We start from the raw sequence: 23995 nt of genomic DNA, 5'->3' as shown, positions 1-23995 counted from the left end.
CGAATCAGGAGAATGACGGGTTTTGCATTTAACTGAACTTTTTCAAAAGTGGCCTATGTCTGAGATGTTATGAAGGTGAGTATATAAAAACCCATGAGGACTCTCAGGAAAAATGTTCACAGAGGAATCATTTTTAAAATGTTTCTGCTGGAAAAGTTAGCAAATATTTTACTAAAACAAATAACATTGAAAATTAAATTGCGCTCTGAAGAGTCAGTGTGCTAAATTATGGAACTAAATTCAGTGACTGAAGTGTGAAAGACAAACTCCAATGCTGTTTTAAATGCAAATCTCAGTGCAACTTTAACTAAGCAGCTGCTAACTTTGCCTCTATAACAAACAAAGATTAAAAAGAGAACATTAATATGATGGGGAGACAATGTGGCAATGTGTTCATATTTATTTTGGTTTACTGGAAAATGTTCAATTCCAAGATGTTTTATTTGTTGCTGAAAATAAAATGATCTGTCTTTGTTCTCATTTTTCACAGAAGGATTACATAAACTGAAGACAAAAAATTTGCAGACAGGAATATATGAAATAGCTGTCTTGAAAATGAACCACCTATAGCACATCATCTGATTGTCCCATAGTTAATTAGTTTTCATGAGAATTATTCTGTACATATAAAAATAGTCTGACCACAACTATTATAATCTATTGCCTAAACAGAGAAAGAATAAAGTAGTAAGAAAATTAATTTAGACTTATTTTTCAGCAAAGCTATTTTACATCAGATCCCTGTTAAGTCAAGCAAACCCTGTTACAAAATAGAGGATTAAAAGCATTTATCCCATTCTTCATTGTCATTTAAAATATAGGAATTTTTCATTATGTCATTTCAATATATCATTAAAACGGCAATTTGTATTCAGATGTCGTATATCATATATACAAAATTCAAAAAGGCAATTTGTATTCAGATGTCATATATCATGTTCATGTCCTTTGTATGATTAACTGTTCATGTTTAGGATGATTAGCGTGTTTCAATGCTTGTTAAAAATAGAGAAATAATTAGCAAAAAAAACAAAGCTCAATCTTAATTCATAGTCTAACTTTAGATCTCTTTTCCGTCAGAATGTTGTGCCCCTTATTTTTCCACTAGTCTCCTACAGATAACAATGTACACACAAGTGAAATCTGAAGACAACACCATGCAAGTGAAAAAAGTAATGAAATGGTAAAACAAAATAGATTGTTTCATAACCCTTTCAGATGTAAACAGTTACAATTTGATATGGCGCAAATGTTAAACCCATATTTTTTCAAAGGAGAAGAGCAAAGCAGAAGATTGCCTTTGCCAAGAGTATTTTTCTCAATGACAATCCATAACTTCTAGAGATGCAGCTGTTGAAAGTGCTCTCTTAATTTAGTGATACATACAAGTTTTATAGACACAATGCCGTTTTTTCAGTGGCCTTTCAGGAGGAGCACAAATTGCTTGAGATGCTTTTTAAAAACTTTTATATAGCAAATTACTGAAAAATTCTGTTTTCTGTCACAATGGTCTAAAAATTTCAATATTGTTTCCTGGATTATTCATTTCAAATGTAACAATTAAACTGAACATTGTATATATTTTGATAATGTTAGGAGGTTTCATGTAACTGTCTAAACACCAAAATTCAAATAGGTTCACTCATCCACACCATCTGAGTATTGCATGAATCTCAAAACAGTGAGTGATCGTACAGAGTACACAGGCTATTACACTGTATTTAGGCACAAAGCTTTTGTCTTAGATGCTTGTACCCTTACACTACCACTGGTGCAACTTCACCAGTTGGATCAATGATGGGAGTGCTAGAATAGACAGAGAACTAGCCCTTTTTACCACCAGCTTGTGCAATGGTGAAATAATTTAAGAAAAGTCTAGGGCAGATGCAGATATAGTGGTCCATCATCTATGAAGTGGCAACTGTAGACTGAAGTTAGTTCCTTTTAGCAGTTTATATCAAACATTTAATGATGCTTTACTTATTTTGCATTTTTATTAACAACTTCATATAAATATCTCACTGAACTCTGTCAGTACAAGAGTATAATTTTCATAAAAATGTAATATATCACTGGATCCAATGTAAAGAGTAACCCAATGGTAACTCCCTAGCAGCAGAAGTTATACTATGTTCAACTTCTCCCATACACACTTTCTTTTAATCCTGTCTTCTGTGGTCATCATTCAAGGTATAATTCTCATATTAAATACTAATAGTAATTGACATAAATAGGACTTAGTAGCCAATGAGTGGCAATACTGGGCAATGAAGATATATTAGGCACATATTTGGTATTTTGTGGGATGCAATCATCCATTTATTTCCTCTTTGAAGGGTTGTGTGTGTTTTGTCCTACAGCACTTCATAGACTCGTATTTATTTCAAAACTAACAGAATATTACCAAAAAGAAAAGGAGTACTTGTGGCACCTTAGAGACTAACCAATTTATTGGAGCATGAGCTTTCGTGAGCTACAGCTCACTTCATCGGATGCATACAGAAACTCATTACTGCTGCTTCTTTTCAGAAGGAATTATGCTATACTGCACTGGAAGACAGGAAGATTTTGAAAACAATAAATATCTCAAATCTATTCAAACATTCATAGATAAAAAAATTGCTACAGGTTCCCGTGCTAATTCAAAATGCATGTGCCATCTGAATTTCAAAGAAGACTATGAAAATTAATCTCTTTTTCAAATTTGGTGCTGGATATTAGAATTAATCAACTATAAAACTGAGTCTCGACATAGTATTTCAAATTCAAAACATATATTCAGAATATTTCAATTACATATACAAATATTTGGTATAGGAATCACAATATTCAAATTCATTTATTCAGCATATAATTAAAATGCTAATTAAGAGTAACAATAGACAGAACATATATTATATGCACACACATTCAACATTAAAAATATTGCCATATTCGCTTTATGTTATGGACTGGCAAAATAAGGCCATAAGGGTTGTTATCTGGGTTTTAAAAAATTCCATAAAACAAATAAGTTTTCCAGTGTACTGTGTGCCATACTATGGCTATTGCTTTCCTGAACTGTATACTACAGGGGCTTGATTCTGATCACTCATTTATTAGTTCTGCACTGGAGTCATTCTTTTGGAGTAACATCAGATTTACCGCAGTTTCAAGGGGAGTGAAATTTGACCCCATGTGAACACAGTACTTAGGTATGGAGTGGATTGAATTTCTCCTGTGTTCTTAACTCATTCTTTATTAAAAAATGTTGCCTTATTGTAGGATTCATACAAGGTTCATGCGGTTGGCAACATTCAGGGCACACCCGGAGTGTTGTGCTGGACCTGTGCACACACAGCTCCTCTCAAGGGCATCAACCTTGGAATCTAGCCAAGATGACATGAACCGTGGGAAGCCTCTCAGGACTGGGATCAAGGCCCGAGAGCAAGGAATGCGGTAGATAGAAATTGGTAAATAAGAATGTTAAACAAAGCCAGTGTATTCCTTTTATTTGTTGGAGAATGTAATGCGCGGGGGGAGAGAGAGAATAAAGGGGAAGGTGGAAAGCTGACAGGCAGAAGCCTGTTAGCAGAGACCAGCCGCTTGCTTGCTAAAAGCTGTGTTCTGTCTTGTCATTGAACTGCCACAACTGGCACCCAAACGTGGGGCCCTCAGCACTCACCTCGCCCGGCAAGGGTTTTAGACGCGTCACTCATCCGCCTTATGGATCCCGGTGAGTATTTTTCGTTGTGGTAAGTATGGGAAGCTCCCTCTCTACTTTGCAAGTGCAACACCGCAATGAGCTACAGTATTTGCTGCGTAAGGCTCAGCATGACTGCCCTACTCGAGAACTCACTCTCCTGCTACAGGAGGTGAGTGCCCAATGCCCGTGGTATCCTGAAGCCGGAACCCTTAAGCTAGCGGACAGGGAGCGATTGGGCCAGACATTGCACAAAGAGCCTCGGGTGCCCGTGCAGGCTTTACATGCCTGGCACCTCTGCCGCGACGCGATACAGCGTGTCGCCTCGGACAGGCCCTCCCTCGCGAGGCTGGTGATCTCACCACGCCCGTCCGCTCCTGCAGCCATCCCCCCTCCTGACGATGCGACACAGTGTGTCGCCTCGGAAAGACCCTCTCCCGCGCCAACAGAGGGGCTGCCAATCCCGCCACCCCCATCCGCTCCTGCAGCCATCCCTCCCCCTGCTTCACCCCCAGTGCCTCTATTACCACCGCCTCCGTGGCCTTCCCCACCGGAGCCGGTGTGTGATTACCGTCCTCTCGTGGGGCCCCATGCTCCGGGGTCCTCCGGGGGGTCGTTTGCGTCTGCTCAGGGGCTTTCGCTGGTGCAACAATTGGTTCATGCAGCGAAGACTCGCTCAGATCTTACAGCAGAGGAGCTGGCTGATCTGGTCTCAGTTTGTCCGGTGAGCTGGCAGGATGAATGCCAGGGCAACCAGGTTGCAAACTGGGTCAGTTTGCCTTACTCGGTGATCAGAGAGGTAAAGAAAGCAATTCGCGAGTTCGGCCTCACTAGTACGTATGTACATGGTCTCATTGAAGGGCTAGGTACTGGGTACACCCTGGTCCCTGAAGATTGGAAGGCGCTGTTGCACATGATGCTGACACCCAGTCAGTATGTTATTTGGCTTAGTGAGTATCGGCAGATGGCGGAACGCCAAGCCCAGGTATATAGAGAGCAAGGTGTCATTTATGAGCAGTTGGCAGGGGAGGGCCAGTTTGCTACTGTTCAGCTGCAGTCTCAACTCCCTCAGGCCGTCTTCCCCATTATTTCCACCTGTGCCCAGCATGCTTTCCGGAAGGTCCCGGATTCAGGCAAGCCTACCAAAAGCTTTGCCAGTATCTGTCAGGGTGCATCAGAGTCCTTTATGGATTTTACCAACAGATTGCAGGAGGCTATCCTCCGACAGGTGAATAACCCTGCGGCAGCTCAGGAGATCCTGTTAAAAATGGCGGTTGAAAATGCGAACGAGGATTGCCGCCGTGCTCTCCAGGGGGCACAAGCCTCTGGAATTCTAGAGCTGTCGGACATGCTGCGGGCATGCCAAAACATCGGAACTCAAGCACATAAAGCTGGGGTTATGGCCGCCGCCCTGCGGAAAAGCGGGAAGGAGGGGAAGCGTTGTTAACGCTGTGGTAAGGAGGGTCACTTTCAGCGGGAGTGCCGCCCGTCCGCCCCTCAAAGAAGTGCCCCAAGTGTCGGAAGGGCTATCACTGGGCTAATCAGTGTCGTAGGGGGTCAGGAAACCGCACGACGGGTCCCCCCCCGAACCCAGGGCCAAACGGGGGTGTTCCCCACTCAGACAACTGTTCCTCTGCCTTACAATCCATAGATTCCATGAGGGCGGCAACTGCCGGAAGTGCAGGGCTTGATTTGATTATGCAGGAGGACGCTGATTTTCAGTTGCCGGGGGAGGTCTGCGCCATACCTACGCAGGTGACGGGACCTCTCCCTGACGGATTTGTGGGTCTGGTTCTCCCTCGCTCACATGCTGGGAAACAGGGTTTTTTTGTCATCCCAGGGGTCACTGACGCCGATTACACCGGCGTTATTAAGGTTCAGGTGTGGACCCATCTTCCACAGTCGCTCCCGCGTGGACAGTCAATTGCACAATTGATTTTAGTCCCCTATCAGGTGCCAGCCACAGAGGATCGAACCCGGGGCGGAGGCGGCTTTAGATCGATTCTGGCTCAGTCGCCGTCTCACAACACGTCCTCTCCACTTGTTGCTCTAACAATGTCGGTCCGCCCCTCGAAACCTCAGTTAACACTTCTTTTAAATAATGTTCCTTTTACAGGGCTGGTGGACACTGGAGCTGACGTTACGGTGATTCGTGATCCGGAGTGGCCGGTCGGTTGGCCAACAGTTCCTTCTAAAGAGTTGTGGGGGATCGGGGGTAGCAAACCCGGGCGCCAAAGTTTGTCTTGGGTCACGGTCTCTAAACCAGGAGGCCATGCCCTTGCTACAATCCGCCCTTTTGTACTCCCTGTCCACCTCAATATTTGGGGCCGTGATTTACTTACAAAGCTGGACACCACCCTCGATATTAATATATAATGGCCCAAAATCCTCCCTCACCCACCTTGCCATCCGCATTACCATTGGTATGGCAATCCTTAAAGCCCGTATGGATTGACCAGTGGCCCCTCCCTCTAGAAAAGCTGAAAGCGCTTCATTCACTTGTACAACATTTGCATGCACAGCGCTTGGAGAGCTTCACTAGTCCTTGGAACTAGCTGCTGTTATTTTGGCCTTTCAATTTTTTGCTGATTGTCCCTTTAATTTGATTGTGGGCACGCATTATGTTTATCAGGTAATTGATCATTTACCCCTTGCCCTCATTACCCCTCAGATTGATGCGGACCTCCTTCGCCTGTTTTTGTCCTTACAGTATCTCCTCACCACTCGTAATTTCCCTTATTTTGTTGCTCATATTCGCAGTCATACTCCTCTGCCTGGGCTACTCACTGAAGGCAATGCGCGCGCCGATCGCGCGTTACGTGGTCAGGTAAATTCCCTTTTTCTGACCCCATCGAAAGCCATTCCTTTTTTCATCAGTTTGCCTCTGTCTTGGCCCGACAGTTTCATATTCCTGCTGATCATGCACATTCTAATGTTCGTTCCTGCCCCCACTGTGTCGCTGCTGCCCCTACCTTTTCTTATGCCGTTAACCCCAGAGGTACCGCACCAAATCAGCTGTGGCAAATGGATGTCACTCACGTGCCACAATTCCACCCCTATTCGTTTTTACATGTTTTCATTGATACCTATTCGGGATTCCGTTGGGCGACCCCACAGCGTGGGGAAGCCACTCCCAAAGTTATTCACCATTTGCTAGCCTGTTTTGCTGTTGTGGGTCGCCCAAGCCAGATAAAAACGGATAATGCCCCAGCCTATTGCTCCACAGCCCTCTCCACCTTTTGTGCCCAATGGGACGTCCGTCTCAAACACGGGATCCCTTATAATTCCACAGGCCAAGGTATTGTTGAACGTGCAAATCGCACGCTAAAAACCTTGCTTGACAAACAATTAAAACAAGGGGAGCTGCGTCTCCGAACCTTAGGAGACATTCAGCAACAATTGCATATCCTTTTGTTTACTTTAAATAATTTAACGCTGAACGCAGAACAGCAGACCCCCGCGGATCGGCACTTTCACAAATCCGAGGTACTGGAAAGACCGCGTGTCTATTACCGTCAGCTGCCCGATCCGCAGTGGCTGGGTCCAGTACCTCTAATCACTTGGGGTCAGGGATATGCTGCTGTGTTTCTCCCTGCAGGACCGTTGTGGGTTCCAGCCCGGTGTGTGCGACCGGCACTGAAACAGCATGGCGTGGCGTCAGGGCCTGTCGAACCCCATACCGGAGTTTCAACTGACCTTGGAGGAGAACGCGGTGCCTCCCGGGTCGACAACGACGGGACGGAGATGGAAGAGGCGTAGCGTCCCAAGCCAGCCCGTGACATGGGGAGCAGTAAAAGCATTGGTCGCCGCGGCTCAACGAAGACTGGCAGCAAACCAACAGCCAGAAACTCCTGAGACTTTGTTTGTGGCAATTATCACCCAAATTATTGCTAATTCTGTATTGATTGTATGCCTTTTGTGCCTGCTATTTCCTGGAGGTGTTGACTCGGGAGCGCTTTCTTCATTACGGGCCCGAATGACATATAACCTATGGGAAAGATTGGCTTCAATATCAAATGTTACCCACTTTTGTTTATTTGATTCTGTAGCAGCCGGAGAACTGTTAGGTACTTGCCTTATTCCAGTATGTCATCACCCTGAGGAAATTGGGAATGAGATGATGCTCGCTGCTTACTCGAACCTCTCTTCCCAGTACTTTAGCGTGGCTAATTGGGGCCCAGCCAATCACACTTTACCTTTTTAAGCTTATTTTTTGCTGTTGCTGTGTGCAATGTATTTCCTTTTTGTTAAGGCTTTGTCGAGACCTGCCCTGGCAGGCTCCACGAGTTATGACCTTGTCTGTCCGGGAGTTAATTGGCTTGCAAAAGCAAATTGATGGCTACCATGAGATGGCCGAGCACAAATAAACAAAAAAGGAGGGGATGTAGGATTCATACAAGGTTCATGCGGTTGGCAACATTCAGGGCACACCCGGAGTGTTGTGCTGGACCTGTGCACACACAGCTCCTCTCAAGGGCATCAACCTTGGAATCTAGCCAAGATGACATGAACCGTGGGAAGCCTCTCAGGACTGGGCTCAAGGCCCTAGAGCAAGGAATGCGGTAGATAGAAATTGGTAAATAAAAATGTTAAACAAAGCCAGTGTATTCCTTTTATCTGTTGGAGAATGTAATGCGCGGGGGGAGAGAGAGAATAAAGGGGAAGGTGGAAAGCTGACAGGCAGAAGCCTGTTAGCAGAGACCAGCCGCTTGCTTGCTAAAAGCTGTGTTCTGTCTTGTCATTGAACCGCCACACCTTATTACTTAGCTTTCAGAGCAGTTTATCTCGTTCTCCATCAATTGATCATTAGTGCAGTATGTACCTGGCTAATTTTTGCTCATTGGACAGCTGCAGTTGGGAGCAGGGTGAGTGTGTAACGACAGGTTTCAGAGTAACAGCCGTGTTAGTCTGTATTTGCAAAAAGAAAAGGAGTACTTGTTGCACCTTAGAGACTAACCAATTTATTTGAGCATAAGCTTTCGTGAGCTACAGCTCACTTCATCGGATGCATACTTGTGTAGCACCACAAACCCTTCATAGGGTAGCTGGTAAATTTGGGTTTGTGGTGTTTTTTTCAACATAGCCAGATACATAGCTGGATTCTATCAAATAGTTTTGGCCAGTTGCAAAAGCCCTTCCAATAGAGTGATCTTAGAATTAGAAGGAGCTCCTAGGATATCAAAGTTGGGATTAGAGGTCTGTTCTACATGGACTGATGGTATATTCAAAATGGAAGCCATTCTAGAGAACGGTTCATGGAACTATATGGCATCTTTGGATAGTGAAGATGCTGCAGCAGTTCCCACATGACCATCCAGAAATGTTTGTTCTTTATACTAGAGATACAAGGTGGGTGAGGTAATATCTTTTAATGGGCTAACTTCTGTTGATGAGAGAAACAAAGCTTTCAGAGAGCTTTCCTTCAGTTTCCTGAAACTCTACATGGCCCATCAGTACTACTACTGAAAAGTATCTGGGACAACTGTTGGGAGTGCTTTATATTCCTCAGTGATGTAGACAGATCTGGGGCCACCAGATCTGAGGAATGGGCTTTCCCCGAGGTCTCTGAGGAGATGACTCCCTGTATGAATGCATACATTTAGCCACCACATAATATCTAGAAGATGGCCAGTAGGACCATCCAGCCCAAGGAGGAAACTGTCAGTCTCACTCGCAATCAGAATCTGGTTCTCTATTATTGAATTATGCCAATAAGGGGGAATTGATAGCATGTCTTTTGTCAGGGAATGTAAGCAAGTTGAAAAGGTAACCTGCTTGTCCATATCTGACTCAACACTGGACTGTACCCCTTCCAGCCAGATGATCAGTTATCCCTTTTGGATTCTAAACTATTTTCATTTGCTAGTCATTTTCCAAAGCTTGAATCTCACACCCAAGGTTGGAACCCCAAGAATGTGGATATGCTGTAACTCATGTACATTTCAAGATTTTAATGGTCCTTTTAGACTTCAGAACAACAAACGTTATTTATTCTTGGTTGAAATATATTCATGTCTTTAAAGCAGCCTGAAGGTGCAATGCCAATGCAAACTTAGCATCAGCCCCTACTCCAGTAGAAAGAGAGGTGTACACATTCCTTTATGTACTAGAAGCATCTGGTATTTGGGTCAATCATAGATTTTATAGATACATGTTGCACACAGTCAGAGTCCAGATTTTTCTTTTTTAATCAAGATCAGATTTGAACTGGGCCAAGCAAAACAAAGAATAGTTTGGTGCTACGTAACAGCGAGGGCAGTAATAACATGGAACTAATTATCTTAACAAGATCACTATGTTATGACTAAATTATATATTTATACAAACATTCTATAAATCCTATATGTGGAGGTGGTATCCATGTGATAAACTGGAAAGGCAAATGACAAATTTATAACATGCTTTTGCAATTTGTCAAATGCCTATGAGAGCGTCAATTTATCTTTAATTCATCTCCCTCAAGATTTGTCTGAACATATCAAACCCTTCAACAGCTTCAAAAAGCTACAATTTTAAAAATAAAAACAACCTTCCAGAGAAAAGTTTCTTCCAGCTCCCCAACAAAGTTGCTGCTGCCTAAGGCACAGGAGGGACAAAATTCAGTCATGTACTAGTGACAGCTTTTCTAGACATCAAAATATCACAGCTTTAAAATCTGATTCATCTATTGGTGGCTCTGCAATGCTAAAAGCTGGAGCTTTATACTATGGGAAAAGGAGAATTCTGCCTTTCCAGTTATACAGTACACTAATCATTTGTGGTTTCACCAAATTGTTAATAATACAACAATCCCAATATCATGTTTATATCACTCCATTATGTATATTCTTCTCTAAGCTATATTTTTAAAGGCAGAGGGACAAAATTGTCCTATTAAGCAGCTAATGAGAATGACTGCTATAGTAGTAAGAAAGTAACTGAGGTGATAGAACCAATAATCTCTTTTATAACCTCACACCAACACCCTGCCTAGGCCAGGAAAATGAAGTGGGTTTAGAAAACATTTTAATTAACATTCATTTTAAAATTGTTAATTCTCGCCATTTAGCATGTTCCATAGATAAAGACAGAGATGTTGAAAAATGTGTTTGCTGGTTGTGGTCAACCCTAATCTTCAGATCTTCAGTAGCACATGTATATGGTCCAACAATCATAGATTTTTAGATGGTTCCTGGGCCTGTAGTTCACTTTAATGAACTTTCATGCACATGAAAAATGCCAGATTGACAGCTTTGGAGATTGATATTTACCCACAAATTAAATATCGCAGGTGCGAACAAAGTGCAGACTTTCCCAAAATGTCCTGCCAGTATTCCTAAAACCCTTTTTTCTGGGTATAAGAGTAGATCAATATCCACGGCACATTAAAACCTTGCCTTCTCTACAAGATGCCCCACAAGCATGCCAAATGTCAGCGTTTATGATATCTACCAGGAATTATCCTGAGACCACCAACTTATTTCACATGGATGACCATAGCAAAACAGCCAAGAGATAGTCCTGGTTGGTCATTTCTAAATGGGTCTGGCTTTGCATCAGTGACCTAGGAGATGATAAACTCCATACTCCATTATTAATCTTGTGGATCAGTAATGTTCCAAGAATGATCTTTCTTTTTTTCTACATTCCTCCACTAAACACATTCAGGCATGCTTGTTTATCAGCAAAATTACTTTGGTATAGCTCAGTATGGACAAATAATTGCACAGTATTTTATGTTGATAAAGAACTTAAATTACAATCAACCTTTGCTCAACTTAATTATCTGAAATGCACAGAAACACAGCTCTCTGCCCCCATGTATGCATGCAGGACATACACACCTGAAAGTAATAAACATTACACCGAACCATGAAAAATGCTGTGGAAACCTTCTAAAATAGCAAGTTTTTATGAGTGAATTTAAAAATATGAAGCCTTGACTTGTAACTCACCCAAGGTGCAGATGGTACAATAAGTGTCAAAACAAGTAAGTCACTGCAGCATTCCTCCAGAGATTGATGACATCTAGTCACATGATTTAGGAATCTAGCATAAAAAGCAGTTGGTAGTATCTGATGAGCTTTCTCACAGGACTCCTGTCCTGGGGCAAGTATGAAGCTCAGTGTTTGCCTCATGGCAAGCAGGTGTTTGAACAACTTGCTGAGTTTTCCTTCAAGAGCACTCTGTAAAAACAAAAAGGTTAAGGAAAGAAATTGTAAACATTGTTAAATAAAAGGAAGTTAATTATGTTAGGTGAAAGGCCACAAGTCCTGTGTAAGCACCTGCATGAACAACCACAAGTATGCTGACATTTATAAAACAATCTCCTGGGAATTTATTGGAGACGTCAAACTCTAGGCACTCTGCCTTTTCTTTTTCTCCCCTCCAAACCATCTGTGGATAACATGTGTTGAGGGGGTAAGATCTGACAAAGCATGAAATACAACAAATTGCCAGACTTTTAGCCTCTTACAACAAATATGAAAACAAAGATCAAAGCCGTCATATAGACTGGGCTAATTGTTTGGTTTTTCTAAAGAACAGCCGAAAGCTAGTATAAAAAAATATTCAAACTTCTAAACAATCAGAATATCAACAAAGCATAAACAAGAGCATGTTTATCTTATACCTACCACAGAATCTTCTTATGTCCTTTTCCTGTTTAAACCTTCAGCCAGCTGGACACTCAATTTATTGACAACATGTTTTCTTTTACTAACAAGAGATCATTTTAAAGATTGAGAACTTATTCTGAAGCAAACTCCATGAAAGGAACACATACTTTAAATGGATATATACTGAGGTAAATGAGAAAGGAGATACACAATCACATAACATCACTACCAGACACACCAAAACAACTATAGCATGCTTCCCAAATTTAAAACAGAAACCATTTACAATAACCCACGATACAAACACATTCTGATTCAACACTTTATGTATATTTTATCTTAAAATATGAGCATTTGCTTATAAATTATATTTCATCTCCTTAATAAAATTTTATTCATATCTGTATTTCTTGGTTGTAAGTACTCATTTATTGTGTCCCATGATTGCATATAATTCAGTATTTTAATCTATTAAGATACTGCTCTTCCATTTCATTAACAGACAGACAGCAGTGATCACCAACAGAAAATTAGCTTACTTTTGGATTCTTTCCACAAAGCAAAAAAGTCTGTAAGAGAGAGTTGTGCAACTAGATTCACAATCAAAACAAAGCCATATTGTTCAGATTCTATTTTGGTGCAAAATTTTCTAGCATTTTGCTAGAGATTGCTTGTCATTTTCTACGTGCCTTATGAGGTCAAAACCACTTGCCATGAACACTAATGGTTAGCTCTGACTGAAAGGAAAGTTACATGAGGCCCAATGAAAGTTAACTACTTTTCTGAGGAAGCTCCACACTTGGATCCTGCCTAGTTGCTCGAGTATTGCTCAGTTCCCAGATGGGTTAGTGAACTTTCTGATGGTGCTTCACCAGTTAGTCACTTGCCCCAGAGGGAAGTCAGTGACAGTCCCATGCCTAGTGTAGAAGCAAGGGACCTGTGTAGTCTGTGGCACAGACCAACTGGTAAACAAGCAGAGACTGGTGGGACAGCATAGTGTTGCAGGTCTGGGACGATTCCCAGTGGCTGCGAAACTTTCGCATGCGTAAGGACACTTTCATGGAACTTTGTGACTTGCTTTCCCCTGCCCTGAAGCACATGAATACCAAGATGAGAGCAGCCCTCACAGTTGAGAAGCGAGTGGCAATAGCCCTGTGGAAGCTTGCAACGCCAGACAGCTACCGGTCAGTTGGGAATCAATTTGGAGTGGGCAAATCTACTGTGGGGGCTGCTGTGATGCAAGTAGCCAACGCAATCAAAGATCTGCTGATATCAAGGGTAGTGACCCTGGGAAATGTGCAGGTCATAGTGGATGGCTCTGCTGCAATGGGATTCTCTAACTGTGGTGGGGCCATAGCTGGAACCCATATCCCTATCTTGGCACTGGAGCACCAAGCCGGCCAGTACATAAACCGCAAGGGGTACTTTTCAAGAGTGCTGCAAGCTCTGGTGGATCACAAGGGATGTTTCACCAACATCAACGTGGGATGGCCGGGAAAGGTACATGACGCTCGCATCTTCAGGAACTCTGGTCTGTTTCAAAAGCTGCAGGAAGGGACTTTATTCCCAGACCAGAAAATAATTGTTGGGGATGTTGAAATGCCTATAGTTATCCTTGGGGACCCAGCCTACCCCTTAATGCCATGGCTCATGAAGCCGTACACAGGCAGCCTGGACAGTAGTCAGGAGCTGTTCAACTACAGGCTGAGCAAGTGCAGAATGGTGGTAGAATGTGCATTTGGACATTTAAAGGCGCGCTGGCGCAGTTTACTGACTCGCTTAGACCTCAGCGAAACCAATATTCCCACTGTTATTACTGCTTGCTGTGCGCTCCACAATATCTGTGAGAGTAAGGGGGAGACGTTTATGGCGGGGTGGGAGGTTGAGGCAAATCGCCTGGCTGCTGGTTACGCGCAGCCAGACACCAGGGCGGTTAGAAGAGCACAGGAGGGCACGGTACGCATCAGAGAAGCTTTGAAAACCAGTTTCATGATTGGACAGGCTACACTGTGAAAGTTCTGTTTGTTTCTCCTTGATGAAACCCCCCGCCCCTTGGTTCACTCTACTTCCCTCCCCTCCTCCCTTCAATCACTGCTTGCAGAGGCAATAAAGTCATTGTTGCTTCACATTCATGCATTCTTTATTCATTCATCACACAAATAGGGGGATGACTACCAAGGTAGCCCAGGAGGGGTGGTGGAGGAGGGAAGGAAAATGCCACACAGCACTTTAAAAGTTTACAACTTTAAAATTTATTGAATGCCAGCCTTCTGTTTTTTGGGCAATCCTCTGTGGTGGAGTGGCTGGTTAGCCGGAGGCCCCCCCACCGCATTCTTGGGCGTCTGGGTGAGGAGGCTATGGAACTTGGGGAGGAGTGTGGTTGGTTACACAGGGGCTGTAGCGGCAGTCTGTGCTCCAGCTGCCTTTGCTGCAGCTCAACCATACACTGGAGCATATTGGTTTGATCCTCCAGCAGCCTCAGCATTGAATCATAGAATCATAGAATATCAGGGTTGGAAGGGACCTCAGGAGGTCATCTAGTCCAACCCCCTGCTCAAAGCAGGACCAATCCCCAACAAAATCATCCCAGCCAGGGTTTTGTCAAGCCTGACCTTAAAAACTTCTAAGGAAGGAGATTCTACCACCTCTCTAGGTAACGCATTCCAGTGTTTCACCACCCTCCTAGTGAAAAGGTTTTTCCTAATATCCAACCTAAACCTCCCCCACTGCAACTTGAGACCATTACTCCTTGTCCTGTCATCTTCTACCACTGAGAATAGTCTAGAACCATCCTCTTTGGAACCACCTCTCAGGTAGTTGAAAGCAGCTATCAAATTCCCCCTCATTCTTCTCTTCTGCAGACTAAACAATCCCAGTTCCCTCAGCCTCTCCTCATAAGTCATGTGTTCCAGACCCCTAATCATTTTTGTTGCCCTTCGCTGGACTCTCTCCAATTTATCCACATCCTTCTTGTAGTGTGGGGCCCAAAACTGGACACAGTACTCCAGATGAGGCCTCACCAATGTCGAATAGAGGGGAACGATCAAGTCCCTCGATCTGCTGGCTACGCCCCTACTTATACATCCCAAAATGCCATTGGCCTTCTTGGCAACAAGGGCACACTGTTGACTCATATCCAGCTTCTCGTCCACTGTCACCCCTAGGTCCTTTTCCGCAGAACTGCTGCCTAGCCATTCGGTCCCTAGTCTGTAGCGGTGCATTGGATTCTTCCGTCCTAAGTGCAGGACCCTGCACTTATCCTTGTTGAACCTCATCAGATTTCTTTTGGCCCAATCCTCCAATTTGTCTAGGTCCCTCTGTATCCTATCCCTACCTGCCACCGTATCTACCACTCCTCCTAGTTTAGTATCATCCGCAAATTTGCTGAGAGTGCAATCCACACCATCCTCCAGATCATTTATGAAGATATTGAACAAAATCGGCCCGAGGACCGACCCTTGGGGCACTCCACTTGATACCGGCTGCCAACTAGACATGGAGCCATTGATCACTACCTGCCTCCTCTCATCACGCTGCCGCCACATTTGAGCTTCAGCCCTGTCTTCAGCCCACCACTTACTTTCCTCAGCCCGCCACTTACTCTCTTCAGCCCGCCACCTCTCCTCCCGGTCATTTTGTGCTTTTCTGCACTCTGACATTATTTGCCTCCACGCATTCGTCTGTGCTCTGTCAGTGTGGGAGGACAGCATGAGCTCAGAGAACATTTCATCATGAGTGCGTTTTTTTTCTTTCTAATCTTCACTAGCCTCTGGGAAGGAGAAAATCCTGTGATCATTGAAACACATGAAGCTGGTGGAGAAAAAAAAAGGGACAACGGTATTTAAAAAGACACATTTTATAAAACAATGGCTCCACTCTTTCAGGGTAAACCTTGCTGTTAACATTACATACATAGCACATGTGCTTTCATTACAAGGTCTCATTTTGTCTCCCCCCACCGCATGGCTACCCCCTCAACCCTCCCCCCTCCCCGTGGCTAACAGCGGGGAACATTTCTGTTCAGCCACAGGCAAACAGCCCAGCAGGAACGGACACCTCTGAGTGTCCCCTGAAGAAAAGCACCCTATTTCAACCAGGTGACCATGAATGATATCTCACTCTCCTGAGGAAAACACAGAGAGATAAAGAACGGATGTTGTTTGAACGCCAGCAAACATACACTGCAATGCTTTGTTGTACAATGATTTCCGAGTATGTGCTACTGGCCTGGAGTGGTAAAGTGTCCTGCCATGGAGGATACAATAAGGCTGCCCTCCCCAGAAACCTTTTGCAAAGGCTTTGGGAGTACATCCAGGAGAGCCGCGAATGCCAGGGCAAATTAATCCTTTCACATGCTTGCTTTTAAACCATGTATAGTATTTTAAAAAGTACACTCACCGGAGGTCCCTTCTCCGCCTGCCGGGTCCAGGAGGCAGCCTTGGGTGGGTTCGGGGGGTTTTGGCTCCAGGTCCAGGGTGAGAAACAGTTCCTGGCTGTCGGGAAAACCGGTTTCGCTGCTTGCTTGCTGTGAGCTATCTACAACCTCATCATCATCATCACCATCATCTTCTTCATCCCCAAAACCTGCTTCCGTGTTGCCTCCATCTCCATTGAAGGAGTCAAACAACACAGCTGGGGTAGTGGTGGCTGAACCCCCTAAAATGGCATGCAGTTCATCATAGAAGCGGCATGTTTGGGGCTCTGACCCGGAGCCGCCGTTTGCCTCTCTGGTTTTCTGGTAGGCTTGCCTCAGCTCCTTAAGTTTCACGCAGCACTGGTTCGGGTCCCTGTTATGGCCTCTGTCCTTCATGCCCTGGGAGATTTTGACAAAGGTTTTGGCATTTTGAAAACTGGAACGGAGTTCTGATAGCACAGATTCCTCTCCCCATACAGCGATCAGATCCCGTACCTCCCATTCAGTCCATGCTAGAGCTCTTTTGTGATTCTGGGACTCTATCATGGTCACCTTTGCTGATGAGCTCTGCATGGTCACCTCTGCTGATGAGCTCTGCATGGTCACCTGCAGCTTGCCACGCTGTCCAAACAGGAAATGAGATTCAAAAGTTTGCGGTTCTTTTCCTGTCTACCTGGCCAGTGCATCTGAGTTGAGAGTGCTGTCCAGAGCGGTCATAATGGAGCACTCTGGGATAGCTCCCGGAGGCCAATACCATCGAATTGTGTCCACAGTACCCCAAATTCGACCCGGCAAGGCCAATTTCAGCGCTAATCCACTTGTCAGGGGTGGAGTAAGGAAATCGATTTTAAGAGCCCTTTAAGTAAAAAAAAAGGGCTTCATCGTGTGGACGGGTGCAGGTTTACATCGATTTAACCGTGCTAAATTCGACCTAAAGTCCTAGTGTAGACCAGGGCATAGTCTGAACTGCAGAGCATAGCCTAAGTCTCATTTGTACCACGTATTTGAAAATTCTGCCATACAAGTTAACCAACTGTTAGTTTGTAGCACATTTGCTGACCATTTTTGTAAACACTAGGCTTTTTTATTTTAGATTAAAAAAATTTGTTTTGAAGTCAGTATATTCTGGACAGTTATGAGAAAGTCACATTAAAGGATCTCTTTTTAGCATGGTTCATTTTTGCATCTAATACAATGTCAGATTTCATAATTGTTTACTCCTGAGTTAGCAGCTCCTTTGTACACAAAAGAGCATTAAAGACTATAACTGTTAACATTTAAAAGACTAAGAACAATGTATGCAATAAAGAAAAACAAAGATTCTATATTGCTACATAAATGTATTATCCACCCAATGCATTCACTTCTGATTACCAAACCAGCAGGAAAAGGTTGGCTAACTCAAACCTGCTTTGATTAGTGTCACAGAAGAATTTTCAAGAGGCCTTTGAAGTGACATCAGTCAGTGTTCAGATACTTGGCCTCATCTAACGAAAAGACAGACATCTACTGTAATATGAAACCATCAGAAATGAAAAAGAAAGTGCAAGAAAGTAATGAAGCCACTATCTAGCACTACAATCAGAGCCAAGTAGCTCCTACTTTTTAAAGACGACTTCTTAGACTTGCTGAACCACAAGGGAGTCATTTGTTTGCACAGTTGATGCCCACACACTTTAGTGAGATTTTTTTTATGTATATTTCACCACATTACTTCAAATGCTGTTAATTGCTGATCAATGAAATATTTGCATCTCTGACAAGTAATCATTCTGTGCAGTTGTTATAAATATACCTTGAACTTAATTTGACATTCTCTACTTATCTTTAAACTAAGCACAGAGACTGCTTGGCCTTATACAACTGAGATGCAAGTGTGCATTTGCAATTTACATATTAATGATGTTATGCTTAAAGAAAGCATTACTAGCAATCTTTAATAACACATAGAGAAAGATAATTACTATTCACCAACAATGTGCAAGGTGTTTTACAGGCAAGTACGCCCCGAACAGCTTATAATTTAAATAAACAATGTATGAATGAAGCGTAGGGATGAACAATAAGATATGAGAAACTGTGATCCAACTTTACCTGTATATTTTTCCCTTTAGGGAAGGAGGAAAGAACTTGAGTCATCTAATTGTTAATATTTCTCTGTGGAGAGGACTAATGATTATAGCATTTTGGAGAAAGAGAGTTTTCAGGTGGGACTTAACATAAGAGAAAATTGAGGCATAACAATGGAGTCCTGGTCCATGACTAGGGCTCCTCAGCACAAAAGAAAAAGAAAGAAAGAAAGAAAGAAAGAAAGAAAGAAAGAAAGAAAGAAAGAAAGAAAGAAAGAAAGAAAGAAAGAAAGAAAGAAAGAAAGAAAGAAAGGTTCAGCGATAGGGATTGTTTGGAAGAAAGCAAGAAGACAAGAGTGGGAGAAAGACACAAAAGGAGAGCGATAAAACACACTTTGATGCTAAACCGTTCTCAGTTATTAAAAAGCATCTAACAAACAATGATGGAGTTACCAACCTCCGGATCAAAGACTTATTTGACATTGACTAGAACTAAGAGAATAAGCAAGTATTCAAGACTATTTGTACACATAACATCCATTAATTCACATGGATGATATTAAAGATCCTTTTTATTCACATTGCATTTAAATGAATGAACTGTCAGGATACAACAGGTGTATCAGACAGCAGAGGATGCACATTTCTGCTGGATACAGAGTGGTATCAACACCAGTCAACAGAGTCACTCTCCTTTATAAATTTCAAAGTACAGTTTTCTAAATCGAAAGTATGTGCTGAACAATCAATACAATGGTGAGATATAAATTAAAGAACTAACCAAAATAAAGGGAAAAAGTTACTATTATTTAGACCTTTCGCAAATGGCTCACAGTAACTATCCATAAGATCCTGGGATGTGACCTTTTCAAGCATTAATTAAAAATGTTTAAAATTCCAAGAATGCAAATACATATTTGTCATTGCCCTTAGCATGGTGCATTATAAACTGATTATCTAAGCAAAGTAAATTTTCAAATTGAAGGTTTAATTGCAGGACATGTTGCATATACATTAATATGCAATGCAAAACCTTCTCCACAGGTGCTCTACGTGATGAAATGATTTTCATGAATAATTCATCATGAAAAGCACTTCTACTGAGATACAATTTGCAATAATGTTTTTCAAGTGAGATCAGTGAAAATCAGAAGCTGTCATTGCCAATTTGTTTCAGTTCAGATTCAAAAGGTCACACCCTTGACACACAATGGAAGTTAGAAATGCCCTTTTCTTCTTTTACATGTCAGCATCATATATTTTTTCTACACTTTTCATTCCAACACTCAGAGGGTAGTTATTTCAGGACTTAATAAAAAAGTGACTTTGGAAACAAGATTTTTATATCAGATTTCAGTAAATACATTTTCCATATCTGTCAATCACTCAGGTTTCCTGCAACAGGCAAAATAACAGTGTGCTATAATTATATAGATATAAATATTTATATATCCCACTCCAAAACATTTAAATAGGTAAGCTATATCACCTCAACTCTACAAAGCAACAAATTAGATGAGAAAAGATTCTTTATGCAGTATTTTAAAACTCTCATACAAAATGGGGTTTGTGTCTTCACATTTCAGCTGATTGTAAATATTAATGCAGCACATAAATTATAGATATTTATTTATTTTGCAAATTACATGTGTAAATCGATTTAATGAATTTGAACCATTTAAATTTTAAAGTTTTTATGTGTTCCTTACTATAATGTACTTTGTATGTGAATTATTAGAATACTGCTAACACATATTTATATGCTGATATGATGTAAAGTTTAAATACTTTCAATGTGCAATGATTTTTTCCTGAAACTTTTATGTCAAAAGTGTTCTGACTTGTGTGTTTTCTCACAATGAAATATTCACCTGTCCAGCGATACTAACGAGAGTTGCAAAAAGTCAGGCAAAACTGCAATAATTTTATGTATCCAAATTAGGTATTTGCACATATAAATGACCAGCTGTGCAACTAAGTGGTTGCTGCTCATGAAAAACCCGACTTTCAGACACATTCACAGAAACCACATACGCAAATTAGGCACATAATGACACTAATTTTTGTAAGCATTGCTGTGAAAACCAATCGCTAAAACCTCCTAATAAAACAGCCTGCAGTGTCACAACCCATAAATGAAACGTTTAAAAATAACAAACATTAAAATATCAACTCAATTGCATAAACATAGCAGTCAGTAGAAGAGAAAGAAAAGGCCCTCTGCACTAACAGATATTCCAGTATGTGAAGACTAATAAAATACTCTCATATTCTGTGTGTGAAATTCTGGCCCCATGATAATCAATAGAAGTTTATCAATGACTTCCATGGGCCAGGATTTCATCCTTAATCTCTCAGTTCAGAGGTACTAAAGAAAGGTAGCACACAGAAGGAAAACCTGGAAAAGTGGAGGAAAGAAGGAACAAAATACTAACTTGTTGATGTGGTCTTTCTGTGCAATGTTGCTGCTGGGTTTTTTTGTTGCTTTTGGTGTTTTGAGAAGTGTGGAGTCGGTAGTAGACAGGGGTAGTCTTGGTGGAAAATCTGGGCCTTTTATCTTTTGGAATATTACATCATTTTAAGCATAATTCGATCTATTTTCTTAATTTTCATAATTTAATCTGATATTAATTTCACCGATTTTATTTTCTCCTGAGCCAGTCATTCTGGGCAAACTGTAGTACAGCTATTGAAGGAATTAATTCCAAGGGCTCCAGGATGGAGGAAGCCAGCTCAGTTCTCACCACTGTAGGGGGCTTTAATTTTAAGTGGATTCTTATTTGGGCATGTCTGAGGATTGTGATTTCAGGGTTCTGAAATCACTGTCACTATATAGAATGAGTCTGTCCAGTTTGTTTGGGTTAACGGACTCTCTCAGGATACAGAAAGGAATCAGATTATGAAATTTCCCCTCCCCCCCAGTGGAGATAAGATTTAAAAGAATGCTAGTTTTTTCATTATTCTCAAAGGCTTTTTGTCTTCCTCTTCCTTTGAGAAGGAAACCAAGGAAGACAGAGATATACTAGAATAGTCCTAATAGTATCCTCAGGCTGTGTCTAGGGTCACATACAGCACCCATCATTGTGGTGTCTAAGCACTCCCTCAAAATGGTTTCTTAAGTGAAACAAGATGAAGAGATGGTCTAAGAAAGAGGCTTTGACATACTCCTCCTTGCCATATCAGTTCCCCCTACTGCTGATGAAAAGAGCTTTACAATGAAAGAAAACACAGCCTGTATGTCTCTGGTTTAATAGATGTTTCTTGAAAAGTAGAGGAAGTGAGAGAAGCAAAGTTGAAAGAGGAAGTGAAATGGAGGAACCAAAAGGCAGGAAACTATGTAAATGGGAAAGGCAGCAGCATTGATGTGTTCGATTAGCTGTCTGAGAATCTGCTGTGGGGGAGGAGATCATACCTGTGCCACAGATGAACACCACTATGCATGATGCCAATAGACGGAAGCCATCTCCATGCCTTGCTAGGCCTATGTTTTTCTGTCCCCTCAGCCATCATGCTCCAAGAGCATTGCTGGTTTCCTGCGAGACAAAGATGTCTGGCTGCTTCTGTTTAAAAACAAGGCCAGTACTGCTGAAGGCTCATGACTAGACTACAGCTGGAAGTGTCACTTCCACCATTGCTAGTAGTTCAAAGAAAGTCTTCAGTTTTGGTTGCTCTCTTCAGGAAAACCCATGGAAAGAGACTGAAAAAAGCAGAGATACAGGAGAGAGTTGCTCTAGGGAACTGTCTCCGTTACAAAACTACACTAGATTTCGCCTCCTTCCTGAGGCTATAAATCCTAAAGTGAAATAAAGGGAAAACTTCCCTTCTAGGAGACAGTGCCAGAGAGCTGCCTCTGCAACAAACAGAAGAATAATACTGGGACTACAATGGGAAAAGGATTTAAAAGGTTGTATTAAGAAGAGTTGCCTTTGTGGATGTAGTCTAATCTTACTAGACTCTCTGGGCGGTTGGGTACAATGCATGAGAAAGTGTCTATATCTCAACATCATGAGTCTAATGATTTTCAAATTACAAGAACAAAGTGAACATCCTGAAGTAATTAAAGCATGCCCATAAAACAAGTTATACTCTCACAGAATAAAGAAATGAAATGGGACACTTGTTATATTTGCATTTTACAGCACTTGTAGAAATAATTTATAGTGTCTTCCTCCAATCCTTAGCACATGTGCGAGAATATTTCTTCAGAGATTTGACAAAAATGTAGACTTATGTAAAATGACAAACACAATTAGTTCAGACTTTATTGTTGCATATATATATCACTATTATTAGCACTGAATGGAACTTTTTTTTGTTCTTTCTTGTAGGTACATAATATGATAAATGATGTAAGAATATCTACAGTACACAATGAGGTCCCTCATTCAAGCAACTGAGAGCTGCGTGAAATGGAGTCAGGCAACAGCTCAGGGACAGATTTATTACCCCTCTGTTTGATCTTTTGTCTCTCTAGTCTTGACTTTCATCTGCTTGTCAAGGAAATATACTAAACACTGAACTTCTTTTTCTCTAAAATTCTCTCCTCTTCCCTACATTAGCACTTCTATTCTATTTCCCACAATCTGTGCTTTTAAATTCTTTTCACACAATACCAAGCTCTCAGGAAATCCATCTCTCTGTGTCCATTGTTAAAAGCCTGATTCATGCCTTGGCTCTCTTTCACCTCATCACTAAATTCTTCGTCTCTGGCTCCATTCTTGCCACCTCATCTCTGTTCAGTCTATCCACAGTACTGCTGCTACCATGTTCTTCTCTCCCTGGTGCTCCAGTCATGTAACTGCCCCCTCAAACTGCCCACCTCAAAACTCTTCATAGGAAATGGCCTCTGCATCAAGTTCAAATAGCTCATCCTCTCCCTTCAAGGCTACCCACAGATCAGCTCTAGTTTTCACTACTTCCCACTCATGTCATGCACTCTACTCAGTTTTCCCCTTAGTTTTCCCTCGGCTTCTTTCTATCACTTGTGTCTTCATGCCCTCACACCCCTTCATTCCCAGAATACCCTTCTACTTCAAGTGAGCCAACCAATCTCACTCTCCTCTTCCAACCACATTTCTGTCACTAATCTCAGCTCCAGTGTTATCTGCTCCCTCTATTTTCCCTTATCCTTCTGTGCTCCCTCTCATTAAAAAATAGGGGACAGAAACAAACTAAATTATTTCAGTACTTTGCAAGCAACATTTTCTTAACAACAAAACCACCTATCTCTTGA

At 42.0% G+C, this 23995-nt stretch overlaps 1 protein-coding gene across 1 annotated transcript in view; it reads right to left on the bottom strand.

The window, feature by feature from the left end:
* The window catches only part of LOC141987949 (uncharacterized), a 161987-nt gene that overhangs the window by 46382 nt on the left and 91610 nt on the right, over positions 1-23995 (bottom strand). Inside the window, exons 8-9 of the mRNA XM_074953781.1 lie at positions 16802-17092; positions 11617-11847 (exon numbers count right to left, since the gene is read on the bottom strand). Of these exons, the coding sequence (XP_074809882.1) occupies positions 11617-11847; positions 16802-17092 (522 nt within the window). The remainder of the gene's footprint in view (positions 1-11616; positions 11848-16801; positions 17093-23995) is intronic.

Source organism: Natator depressus, chromosome 5 (genome assembly GCF_965152275.1).
Source record: "Natator depressus isolate rNatDep1 chromosome 5, rNatDep2.hap1, whole genome shotgun sequence".
NCBI classification, from domain to species: domain Eukaryota; kingdom Metazoa; phylum Chordata; order Testudines; family Cheloniidae; genus Natator; species Natator depressus.
This window is presented reverse-complemented; position numbering and strand designations above follow the sequence as displayed.